At 43.9% G+C, this 13,231-nt stretch overlaps 1 protein-coding gene across 7 annotated transcripts in view; it reads left to right on the top strand.

Moving 5' to 3' along the window:
• Nucleotides 1-13,231, top strand: part of Cdk6 (cyclin-dependent kinase 6) — a 192,349-nt gene that overhangs the window by 96,676 nt on the left and 82,442 nt on the right. The window contains exon 5 of one of the 7 annotated variants that reach the window (XM_039106910.2): nt 29-387. Coding sequence (XP_038962838.1) covers nt 29-103 — 75 coding nt within the window. The 3' untranslated portion in view covers nt 104-387. 7 annotated transcript variants of the gene reach the window in all.

The following is a 13,231-nucleotide window of genomic DNA, read 5'->3' as shown; positions in this document are numbered from 1 at the left end:
CAGTCACACGAAGGAATTGTATCTTTAGAAACAGGAAAATGCAATCGAGGAAGAATTTCCCGTTCTGCGGAGCCCGCGTGACACATGGATCTATCAAGGCTGAAGCCAGAGAACCCACACCTGTCACCTCTGTGCCAGGATGTGGGGATGTTTGCAAGGGTCACAGCGCGGTCCGTCCATCCATCCTTTGCAGTCAGGGCCACTGGATGTGTGTGCATCAAGTAATCCACACTTGTTTTCTGTATGTGTGCCTGGAATAGACTCCTTCCAGGACACCCAGTTGGCACGCTCCAGTGACAGAGTGAAGTAGGACCAGGAGTTGAAGAACAATGTCATCTTTTACCCGAGAAAATAAATTCTTTATGTTTGTTTCCTCTCCGCGCATGTTGTGTTTACTATGGAGACCTGGCACGGTTTGAGCCCCAGGCTCGGCAGCTGAGTGGCTCCCACAGAACCCTCCAGAGGCTGCCAGTGCATACTGAATGAATCAAACCCGGAGCGTTACATGGATGTCATGGAAAAACCCCACAGTCCTGTCGCCTCAGCACCTCAGCGAAAGTTCAGGACACACCTCTGAAGCTGCAAAGGCTCCTGGAACACCCTCCGGTCTCAACATCTTGCCATGACACAAGCAGGATTGTTTTGTTAATACATGCAGTTGCCAGTACATATTTCATAGCTAACAATGGGGTGTTTGTGTGAGTTTCGTTTTCACTTTGACCAGTGAGGGAAGTGGAACACAATGGGGGCAGTGCAGAGCTGGGAACAGGACACATTTTCTTTAGGATTCCCAGGGCTGCGTACGTGGAAAATGCCAGGGCCAAAACAAACACGAGAACTTGTCCAGGTCCTCGGTGGCTCATTCTCGGCTGTAATAAAACATGGCTGAGTCGCCGTCTGATAGGCTGACTCTGCTCACAGCCATCGATGATTACTGTATGAGTTTCTCCCATGTACAAAAGAGAGTGGGTTCTGCAGTGTACGGGAAAACTGCTGTAGGCGGGTGTGGATATGTGGGCATAGTATGCCAAGCCCTGCTGGCAACGCGAATACATAACCGTTCTCCTTGTCCATAAAAGATAGGCATTCATTCGCCCACCTAAGGCCAGCTCCTTCGTAAGTGGTCACTGTTATGTATTAGTTCTAGACAAAAAAAAATAGGTGAGCTGTGATGTTCCTGCCTTTAACATCTCTATGGGAATACACTTGAGTGCTGTGTCAGGAAATGATCCGCAACTTTATGTAATAAGACAGCTTCCTCTTTGTAAGCATGCCTGACCCAAAGGTATTATTTCCATGCCCAGACTGTGAGGCATGCATGGTCCTTGGAAGTGCATGAAAAACAATGTTTCTATAAGTAGGACTTTTGTGTCCTTTTTAATTCTTCGCCTGTGTGAACTTCTTGTCTGCAGCTGTCACAACCTCATTTTCTCTGAGCTTTGATAATCTCGTAATGTCAGTCAAGATATGCGAATGAAATTTTGTAACATTTGGCTTACCCGTTCTTAGACATTCAGCTCATGTTTTACAGGGGGTGAGTAAGACAGTGAGGCCTGATTCTCCAGTACCTAAATAATGAATCCCAGCTCGGGACTTGCTTATACATTTGTTTACAGTGTCACCGCAACCTCCTGGTCTCTCCTCGTCACCAGGCATACACATCAGTTTATCCGACTAATTATCTAATACCACCAAATGTTTCACTGTCCTTTGCTTCCCAACTCCCTGTTTTCACAGGAAATCGGTGGGTACATTTCCAGCTCTTCCCACTGCACAGCCTGCGTAATGGCATCATCAGTTGTGAACACACAGGCACAGATACCATTTAATCATCTCACGCTGCTTTGCCCCTTCTGATAATAACTTGACCCTCTCGAACCCCAGCAGATGAGCGTTTCTATTGCGAATGTCTGTCTGGGTGTCCGTTAACCTTCGGGCCTTATCCTTCCTGACTCATGATCACAAACCCCTCCTCACCACCCTAACTGGTACAGTTACGTTTCCTGTATGCTGTGTCTTTATTTAAAGATTAAGGTTTCTCAAGGCCTCTGTTGTAACCATGATATCTCAAGGAAAGGTTGATGATAACCTCCTTTATCATAGGTCCTTTGACTTGGTCCAAGGAGGGCACTTGAGAAGGCCGGGGTAATATTTCTGTCTAACTCTACAGGTCTCTCCAGAAATTAAGGTCTGTTTTCTAACCGTTGGTTCTGTAATCCTGGATTTCCCTTGTATTTACCCCAGGTTTCGGCTCTCTGTTCTTTAGGGGTTGACATGGAAACTGAGTGTTACTGCTGGGCCTGGTGTCTGTGAGGGCACTGATGGTTTTTAAATCCCTCGTAAGTATGAAGGTTAGACCTGACAGTTGGCTGTGGAGAAAGAGCCTACCTTCTCGTCTCGGGGAAATGAAAGAAAGGGAAAGTGTAGGCGAATTTACTTTAGTGCTGCTCATATGTTTATTCTGAAAGCTTGGCAGGGTCTAAAAACAGGGCTGTAAATTTAACAGCTCAACCATTAAAAAAAAAAGTCCCAAAATAAGGAATAAGAAGCTCTTCGACTTGTAGGTTTGGATAGTGGCATGAAATTCCAAATTCATCCTCTTCTGCCACGTGATTTTTTTTTCATTTTAAAAACTCCTTTCTTTCTTTTTTTTTCCCACTTCTGTTTTGATTAATTGCATCGTAAAGGTTACCCTACCCGTGCCCTGCAATGTGAGGACGTGTTTTGCCAGTGCTTGGTGGATATACTTCAGTTGCTCCAGTTCCTGGTGGCATTAAATACTGCCTGCACCTTGTGAAGGCTGGGTGATTTCAGTGAGGTAGGGACTGCACATGGTATCTGTTCTTGTGGGAAAGTATGCTTCAGCGGGTTACTGGCACCGGGTCTGGAATGTGGCATTTAAAAGTACCTTTTAGCAGTGGGAAAGAATCCTGTCAAGAATAAACAGTCTGACCTTGTTAAATGGGCCAAAGTCTGTCTGTAATCTAGTTCCAGAAAACTAGCTTTTACTAGTTTAGAAAGAGCAGATTGGGGGGCAAGGGGAGGGAAAGACACAACTGGAACCTTGGTAAAGGAAGGAAAAGGTTACTATCAAGGATGTAAAATGGATTCCTATGCTGATGACCCTCACTGGACCTCCTGAAAAAATGTCTTTACCTGGCTGTAAACTCTGCAGCTACTGAAGAGTGGGTGGAAGACGGAGCTCGGCTGGGCAGAAAGGCAGGTTTTCTTTTTCCTGGAAAGACAGGACTGGCTTACAGAAGGGAACCGTGGGAGCTGGCACGCAGTGTTCACCATTGTGGGAAAACAGCAGGCTCAAGTTGCCAGTGACACCAAAGTGCCCACAAGTCTGTCCCCCCTGAGTTCTCCCCAAACACATCCACATGCCCTGTGATCTGCCCATCCCAACACTGTTGACATTTGTGTCCCCAAGCCGTTAGACACGCATCCCACCTCCCGAGGATTGCCTCCCCTCCTCATCCTAATGAACCGGTCTTCAAGACTGTTCCTCACCTGCCTCAGGTCTGCCCTACTCCGTGTGGCCTCTCCTACACGTGCTTCTGATTCTCCTGTAGTGTGGCAGCTCTCCAGGTATGATTCGCATCAAACTGGTCTTTGTCACCCATTTCGTTAGCATTGTGAAATACATTTCAGCACTCGGCGTACCACACAAGCCCATGGTAGTTGCTCAGTGAACGTTTGTAGAACGCCTGTGATGAAATAAAGAGGTTTGTGTGTAGAGCACATGGAGGGGGCCGAGGTTTGGAAAGACCTCCCAGTTTGCCCTCGCTTCCCTGAAAGGCTCCCCTACGCCTCTTAACCTCCAAGCATCAGGATAGCAGCTTGTTTCCTTAGCTCTTGTTGCTGAAGCCTAGTATTTAGATTTAAGCTGTGTCACAGAAAGTTAAAATCTTCTCGATCGCGCAGACACGTGTCTGGCTGCATTGTCCCCGACCATGCTCAGATCTCGGTGAACTACTTCTCATCATAATCACTTCTGCCACTAGACGAAAAATTAATCAGTCTTGTTTTAAGTTAGGAGATATTTTAATGGAGGTAGAGGCCAGATCTTACCTTGTGTTCTAATGTAAATATAAATCTTAAAAATCTTGAGGGCACTCGTGAGTGTGCACACACACTCACACCCGCGCTGGAGATAGAACTCAAATTTCACATGCTTGACAAATATCATACCTAGCACACACCCCAAAAACATGTAAGGTTAAGTTAAGCATTTTACCAGTGGGCTTCTGGCATTTTTTTCCCAAAATATCTCAAATTTAGGGGCTGGACAGATGGTTCGGCAGTTTTAAGAGCACTAGCTACTCTTCTGGAGGATCAAGAGTTCGATTCCCAGCACCCACATCTGTCTGTAACTTGGGTTCCAGGGAACCTAATTCAGATTTCTACGGGCAATGGCCTACATACAGATAAAACACCCATACACATTAAAAAAAAAATTAATGGAAAGACCCATTCAAAATATAAATTAATGACTGAAACACATTTTTCTTAAGTCTCTATGATTATAAATTGTATGGCATTTACACAATTCAGGACAGTGTGTGTGTCCAGGGCTCCAACAGGCCCTCAGGCTTGGTAGCACGTGCCTTAGATCACTGAGCCAACCCCTACCTTAAAACTCTCACTATCCTTGAATCAGTATTCTTAACCTGCGCTCTTTTTTAATTGGTAGGGTTGTTTTGAGAGTTCAGTGCTCCAGATGGGTCACTGTCAGTGTGGTGAGTGGACTGTCATACCTTTCACTGTTTGAACACGGCTCTCTGGGTTTGGGGCTAGAAAGTTCAGTATATACACACAGACCGCTTGTTTCCTCCTTCAGGGTTCCTTACTTACGTTTTTTGCATTAGGCTTACCTGAGGCATTTTTCCTCACCTTGCATCCAGTCTGCTTGATGTATGTCTTACCTTCACGGTGTAAATGTAGTACTGCTACCTAGATGAGCATTTGAGGGCTCCCTCCCTCCCCGACCCACACTCCCTCAGTTGCAGCGAACTTCTGTGAACTTGTTCTCTTACCTCACTATTTTGGTGAAGCCATAAAAACAGTTATTACCAAGATTGAAATTTGGGGGGTGGGGGTGTTGAGATTTCACTGTTCTCCAAAAGGATTGCACTTCACGCCCCTTGTCTCCCTTTACTGAATGCCTTTGAGCTCTCTGCTTCATCCCTTCCAGGTGTCTCTGGACACCTCCTTCGTGCCGCCTTTTTGTGTCTGCCCACTCATAAAGCAACCAGTATGGCAGCAGTTGGTCTCGTATCTGCGGCCGTGGCTGTCAATTGTCTGCAGAGGCATCCACGTCATCTGTCTTGCCCCAGGATCCCCTTTCCCATTTGTGCCCTCAGATCTCTGCCTGCTAATGCTTGGCAACAGAAACACGTTTATCACTAACTCACTACCTCACCAGTTCACTCGATGTCTACCCTGCCTGGCTAATCCCCGTGCACTCTCCCTTCTTGGACCCCCCTCCCGCCCCCATTCTTGGTGATCACCAACCCTGAGGTGCTCAGATTTTGTAAGATGTTGTTTGCATGGGCCTATGTATTGTTACAGGTACAGAATAACAAATACGACGTTTCCCAATCAGTGGGCATTCATTTCTTAATATAGCAGAGAAGTAGGTAATTCTGCAGCTGGCGTAACTGGGTCACTGGTGTCCTCTTGGATATCCTCATCAAATGCTGAAGAAAACAAAGCCTTCTCAGTTGTTCAGTGTATTGGTTATGCCTTCCCTCTTAGCCCCACAAGGGCTGCTGAATTTCGGTCTCCATACTACAGAGCTCTAAGCAGGATGTGAAGCAGTGGGGGGGGGGGGGGGGGCTAAGTGGATTTCGCTACCTTTGTTCAGTAAAGACAGTCTTCCAGAAACTCACTTCAGATTTTAATTTGGGTTTCATCACCCAGAACCAACATACCTCTGCATAGCCCAGTCATGCTTTAGAAACCCTTATTGCTACCTGAATAAAATCAAATTATCCTAGGCAGGAAATGCAGGTGGCTGCTGAAGATGAAGGCACCCTATGCCAACCAGAGCTGATTTCCTTAAATTCCTCAGTAGCCATAGCCATCAGCAAACGTTTGCTGAGTTTGAAAGTGTTTCACAGAGGGTGCCCTTCACAAGGAAATTGAGCCCGATGCATAGAAACCAAGGCTGGGTTTTAAAAAGTCAGGTAGCAGGAGTCACTTTGATGACGTGGATTACTCTTTAAAAAGTAAGTGATTTTATTAATCCTCATGCAACTTACATTATTGGCTCAATTTATTTACATTAGTATGAATTGCATATATGAAGCATGCACATATATGTCTGTGTCTTCTGTGTATCTTACCCAAGCAAGTAAATCCATGTGCATCCAGAGTGCTGTTTCCCCTTAGAAAGTGCGGGAAGGCTTCAGGAGGGCTAATTTCTGAGCCCTCACATCAATAATGAGAAGATTGATTGGATGGGAAAGCAGGGATAAGAGTGTTCTAAGCACAAAGCAGGTACACAGAACGTGGGTGTACAGGTTGATGGGCAAGGTGCTTGGGGGAGAGCATGATCAAAACTGCTTGTTTCTGTTGCTGTATCCAAACTCCGGTGCACTGTGATGGTTGGGTTGCTAGGGAGATTTTGTGTGTATGAAGAAACTGCTGGGGACCTAGAGGCCTCTGGTGAAATGGGAACGGGGAAGCGGGTCTGATGTGCGTTGTTTGTGGAATTCTCAGAGTAATTTTTTTTTAATTGCTGGCAAGGAGACTTGCATTAGCATTGGTTTTTATTTGTTTGATGTTCTCTGCTGTTGTTTTTGTTTTGAGACAAGGTCTCATCTATGACTGCAGCCCTGGCTGGCCTGGAACTCAATATGTAGACCAGGTTGCTCTGAAACTCACAGAGATCTGCCTGTCTCTGCCTCCCACATGCTGGCATTAAAGGCATGTGCTGCTATACCCCATGTGAAAGGTGTTTTAAGACACATTTGTGTTAAAAGGGAGGGAAGGAGGGAGGGAGGGAAGGAGAGAGAGAGAGAGAGAGAGAGAGAGAGAGAGAGAGAGAGAGAGAGAGAGAATGGAGATTGAAGTAAAATGAAGAGGGGAAGGGAGGAAATGAAAAATGTCCCTTTAAATCAGGTAAGCATTTTTGGCCCTAACTCGTTAAATCATGCTGTTCTGGAAACCAAAGAGACAAATGCAATCTTTACTGTTTTCACTAGCAGTATGCTTGCTACATAGAGTTCTTTCTCCCGGTAAATCGCCATTTCTGTTGAAAGGAAGTGCTATTTTATGGTCAGGAATCTATATAACGTATCTCACTAATTGCACAGTTCAGAATTGACTATGGAAAAATTAGTTTTGCATTTGTAAATGAAGCCTTAATTAAAAAAAAATATTTAGCATTGGGGTGGGACTTCCAGAGGTCAGAGGGCAATTTAAAGAAGTACAGTTTTCCTTTCTACCATGTGGGTCCTAGAAATCCAAGTCAGGTCTTTGGGCCTGATGGCAGGTGCCCTACCTACTGAGCCATCTCAGGGAAAACAGCTCAGAGCTCTTTGCAAAATATATCCCCCCCCCCGCTCGAAGACTTAAGTAATTGCTGCTTTAATTTATTGGGCCTAAAGTAACACGATTATGCTGAGTTTAATTGGATACATTGCTGTTTCTCTTTCTCTCTCTTTTTTTAATTCCCATAATCCAGGTTTTGGTCAAGTTGACAAATTATATACCTTACATGTGGTCTTTATATGACTAACCCCTAATGAGTGAGTGCAATCTAAACGGCTCCAAAAGACTGTAATTTACTCTTCATTTGACAACAAGCTCCTTGAGGGAAGAGCTGGACGCCCTACGGTTTATGCTCACCAACTAGTAATTCATCGTGAGGTTGTACTTTTCAGGTGTTTGGAGCCATTGTAAAAGCAGCGCGTACTTGGCGTGGGCATGCTTGTGCGGTTGGTTTACCACAGTCCGTTTCTCTGGCTTCAGCTCATCCATTCAGTTTTTTTTTTAAAGACGTATTTATTTTATATATGAGCACACTGTAGCTGTCTTCAGACACACCAGAAGAGGGCATCAGGTCCCATTACACATGATTGTGAGCCATCATGTGGTTGCTGGGAATTGAACTCAGGACCTCTGGAAGAGCAGTCAGCGCTCTTAACCGCTGAGCCATCTCTCCAGCCCCCTTTATTGTCTGGAGTTCAAACGAGTGTTGGAAAGGCAGGTAAAGGAAGGTACTGCTTTATGAGCATTATCTTTGCTTGAAGTTGCTTTTTGTTTTTTACCTGCTTCCCTCCCTGAACCGTAAAGGAACAGGTCGAAACCTCCCTGTTGTCAGGGTTTGGGGACGTGGGAAACGCGTGTCCATCATACGCAAGGGTTTGACTTGTGTGCTGTGGTTCAAGGGTGGGAAGTGGGTACTGTGTACACGGTGCTTATAAAAGTATGTTTACTTTGAAGTTTTTAAGAACCAGAAGAACTGGCCTCGATGTTTGCATCCCCGCCTCCTGTAACATCATGTATTTAGTGACTGCCACCTTCTTAGGCCAGAAGGAAAGTTAGGAAGGACTGAGCAGACACTGGGATCTGAAATGCCACAAACTTGATGTTCCGCCCAGTGCATGTGTGTTCTGTGTCTCATCGGGTATCCGTGAAGAAATAGGTCACGCCGTCCCAAAAGAATAGTTTTTTCTCCCCTTGTTTCTCTCTTCCTTCTTGACAGCATTATTTTTGAAGTCTTAATTGATTCCAACATTCCAGAAATATGTTCCCTTTTCTCTCCAACCATTTTCAGCTATAGACAGAGAGCTAATTCTGTAAAAATCTCACCTTTTCACAGAGACGCAGTACAGTCAGGAACCAGCCACCTAACGGGTCAGCAGGCTGAGTGAACTCAAGTGAATGCCTAGCTTTGCTGTGTCCTAGATTTATCCTCCATTGAGGTGGAGAAAACACCAAAGTGTACCTTGTGGGTTTGTAGTGAGAACTAGACAGTTTCACATGTGAAAAGAAAACGTCCTTCATCAAAGGCTGTTATTGAATTTTGGGGTAATGATATTCCTCTTTGTATCTGTACATGAAGACAGGTAAGGCAATAAATGTTAGCAATTTTCAGCCCATTTTCTTACCGGCATCCTGTTACTTAGATGACCACATACAATATCAGTAAGGGTATCTTAAAGAGACCATTTTTATCATCATCATCATCATCATATCATCATCATCATCACCACCACCACCACCACCACCATCATCATCATTCCTCAAAGGGAGAACTTTCTAGTATTCCTAAAACTAGCAAATTCATATGTGGAAGGGATCCCCCATTATCTGTATTATATCAGCAGTATTAAAGTCTGCAATACAGAACGGAACGAATTCTAGATACCTCATCTCTTCTCTTAACATAGGAAGTTGGGTGCTCAAATCCACATAGTTGGGGAATTTCCAACAGAAGAATGAACACAGAGGAGCATGTTATTGTGAACTAACTGTATTCAAGCACAGCGTGACAGGCTTCACTCTCTGTCCCTCTTCACACCTTACATTCACCAACTAAAGTGAGTGACTGAAACAGTGGTGGGGAATTGGGTTTGGGCTTCAGCACAACAGCGCTTGACCACCTAGAGAGTAGACCCAAGGACAGAAGAACAAGTTCTTTTAAGACAGTCATTTCCATAGTTAGTCTTGGTAGGGTCGAAGATGGACGAGTGGACAGTAACGGTTGGCAAATTATTAAAGCAGAGGCTGGAGAGATGGCTCAGTGGATAAAGCTCTGGCCTCCAGAGCTTGAGGAGTTTCCAAGTTGCAATCCCCAGACCTGTATAAAACCAGCAAGATGGCATCTAGCGAAAGAAGAACACTCCTCCATTGTTGGTGGGATTGCACACTGGTACAACCATTCTGGAAATCAGTCTGGAGGTTCCTCAGAAAATTGGACATTGAACTGCCTGAGGATCCAGCTATACCTCTCTTGGGTATATACCCAAAAGATGCCCCAACATATAAAAAAGACACGTGCTCCACTATGTTCATCACAGCCTTATTTATAATAGCCAGAAGCTGGAAAGAACCCAGATGCCCTTCAATAGAGGAATGGATACAGAAAATGTGGTACATCTACACAATGGAATATTACTCAGCTATCAAAAACAATGATTTTATGAAATTCATAGACAAATGGTTGGAACTGGAAAATATCATCCTGAGTGAGGTAACCCAATCACAGAAAAACACACATGGTATGCACTCATTGATAAGTGGATATTAGCCCAAATGCTTGAATTACCCTAGATGCATAGAACACATGAAACTCAAGATGGATGATCAAAATGTGAATGCTTCACTCCTTCTTTAAAAGGGGGAACAAGAATACCCTTGGCAGGGAATAGAGAGGCAAAGATTAAAACAGACAGAAGGAACACCCATTCAGAGCCTGCCCCACATGTGGCCCATACATATACAGCCATCCAATTAGACAAGATGGATGAAGCAAAGAAGTGCAGGCAGACAGGAGCCGGATGTAGATCTCTCCTGAGAGACACAGCCAGAATACAGCAAATACAGAGGCGAATGCCAGCAGCAAACCACTGAACTGAGAACAGGACCCCCGTTGAAGGAATCAGAGAAAGAACTGGAAAGCTTGAAGGGGCTCGTGACCCCATATGAACAACAATGCCAAGCAACCAGAGCTTCCAGGGACTAAGCCACTACCTAAAGACTATACATGGACTGACCCTGGACTCTGACCTCATAGGTAGCAATGAATATCCTAGTAAGAGCACCAGTGGAAGGGGAAGACCTGGGTCCTGCTAAGACTGAACCCCCAGTGAACTAGACTATGGGGGAGGGCGGCAATGGGGGGAGGGTTGGGAGGGGAACACCCATGAAGAAGGGGAGGGGGAGGGATTAGGGGGATGTTGGCCCGGAAACCGGGAAAGGGAATAACACTCGAAATGTAAATAAGAAATACTCAAGTTAATTAAAAAAAAAAAAAAGATGGCATCTAGCTAGAACGATCAGCCCTTAGGTTGTGTGAGACACCCTGCCTCAGTCACTAAAATTGGAAAGCCATCAAGGAAGACACTCAAAGTCAAAAATCAGGCCTACACACATACACACATACACGCCCACATAAATAAAGCAAAAAAACATATCTCTATGCTCATTGCACATACATATACATATGCAGGGAAAGGGGGTCCTCTCTGTAGTCCAAATGAGCATTTTATCTTCTAGGTGCATTCGTGTTGTGTTCTAGATACCATGTTCTCCTGGAAGTAATATTGAGAAAGGTGTGTTTCCCAAAGAATAGATTAGAGTCTTCTCTGGTGAATTACTCACTACACCATGGATTAGGAGTTAATGTCACAGATCACATAGACTTCTTAAGATGTGTCACATAAGAACTCTTCCACCTACTAGACCTGCAAAGAATATAATTGGAAGAAATTCCTGAGGCTCTCGGCCCAGCCTTTACAAAACCTGCACTGTCTTGTTTAGCTTTACTAAATCGCTCAGGAATGCCCCATCTACAAAGAAGCTGGTATCTAAACCAGCACCTCCCATTTGGTCTGCCGTTCTAAAACCATGTGTGTGGCATTTCTTACGATTGCTTGCTCTCCTTCAGTCTTTGACAGCATTATCTCAGAGTTACTCTTACCTACCTAGTTCTGCATTTCTATTAAAGCACGTTACCATCTTTGGAAACAAAGCTATGCTCTCTGGCTTTTCTTAGATTCAGAATAGAGGTGTGGTTTGGCCACATGAGCTGTGCTGTATGGAAATGTAATTCAGGAGCAGGTACAGTGTAACCTGAGTGGGGTCCGGCTCTCCTACTCTGAATTCCCACTGTACCTCTTAGGGCCCCTAATTCAGCCTTAGTTCTCAAGTTGAATTTCATGTGGTCTTTTTTTTTTTCCTCTCGGGGCTGGGTACCGAACCCAGGACCTTGCGCTTCTTAGGCAAGCGCTCTACCACTGAGCCAAATCCCCAACCCCGGTCTTTTTTTTTTAATGTTGCCCAGTGTTCTTGGAGATTGGTCTGTGTTGCTAAGTGTGTCTGAGTACCATTAGTGTCAAGTGAAAGCCTGTTAGCTGCTTACTTGTTGTTCTTGGAATCTTATACTCTTCTTCTCTCAGTGCTACAGGATATCATAGGATAAACGTCACTTCTAGTCAGGAGGTCTGATGGCTGGGTTTGCTATATATGCGTATAACAGAGTATACTCATGAAATAATAAAGTTTTCATATAAAGAGAAGCCAAGGGAATTTATAGCCAAGACTTTTTACAATTGGGAATACTTCAGAAAGAAAGAAAATGATTCCAAAAGGCATCTGAGATACAAGAAAGAGTCATGGGTACATAATTGGATAAATATGTCTAAATGAGTCATTGATCACAATAAATATAAATGGAAAAGATCACCATAAAAAAGCAGAGACTATGAGATGAGATTTGAAAAACAAATTTGAATCAGCTCGTACATTTTCTTGAAATTGTTCCTCTGTTGATGAGGGATATAAAATTGTTCTGTTCTTTGGGATTTTGGCTTTAAGCCATGCTATTTAACATATATGTACTATGGAAACCTTGCCTTTCCATGTCTGGTTACATGCTTCAAAAAACTACCTCAGGTGTGCACTGGGATTCATATTAGAAATAGTAACAGCAGCATTGTTTGCAACAGCCAAAAAAAAAAAACCAAACAAATAGCCCAAATAACAAATACAAATAATGTTGGTTAACATGGTACAGAATTAAACAAAAGTGGGAAGAAAATGAGTAAACTCTTATCAATAAGCAATCATATGCAGGAATCTCAGAAACAATATTGTGACAATGATTATAAGTCATAAAATACTTATGAAGTGATACACTGTTTATATTTATTATACGTTATTAAATGTTATTAAAGCAGATATGTGAAGTGTAAGATTTAGAATAGTGGTCTTCCATGAAGGCAGAGGGGCAGAGAGATAAGGGAATCACATTAGGGGTAAGAAGAAGAAAATGGAGTGGACATGTGTGTCCAGATAGTTACAACACCCTTACATCCTTACACCTGCCTTGTTAGATTCTTTTTGAGTCTGATACTTATTGTCTCTACAATTTTTGAAGATTTTTGTATATGGTATTTGCTACAGAGGCATTGGACTCGAGAGCGAGGATGTTGGTGTGATAGATAAAAAAAAATCTCTCCTTGTTCTTGCAGAGAAAATAGGCAATAAACCAGCA

This window comes from Rattus norvegicus, chromosome 4 (genome assembly GCF_036323735.1).
Source record: "Rattus norvegicus strain BN/NHsdMcwi chromosome 4, GRCr8, whole genome shotgun sequence".
Lineage (NCBI taxonomy): Eukaryota > Metazoa > Chordata > Mammalia > Rodentia > Muridae > Rattus > Rattus norvegicus.
The sequence above is the reverse complement of the archived record's forward strand: the minus strand, read 5'-3'. Positions and strand labels throughout refer to the sequence as shown.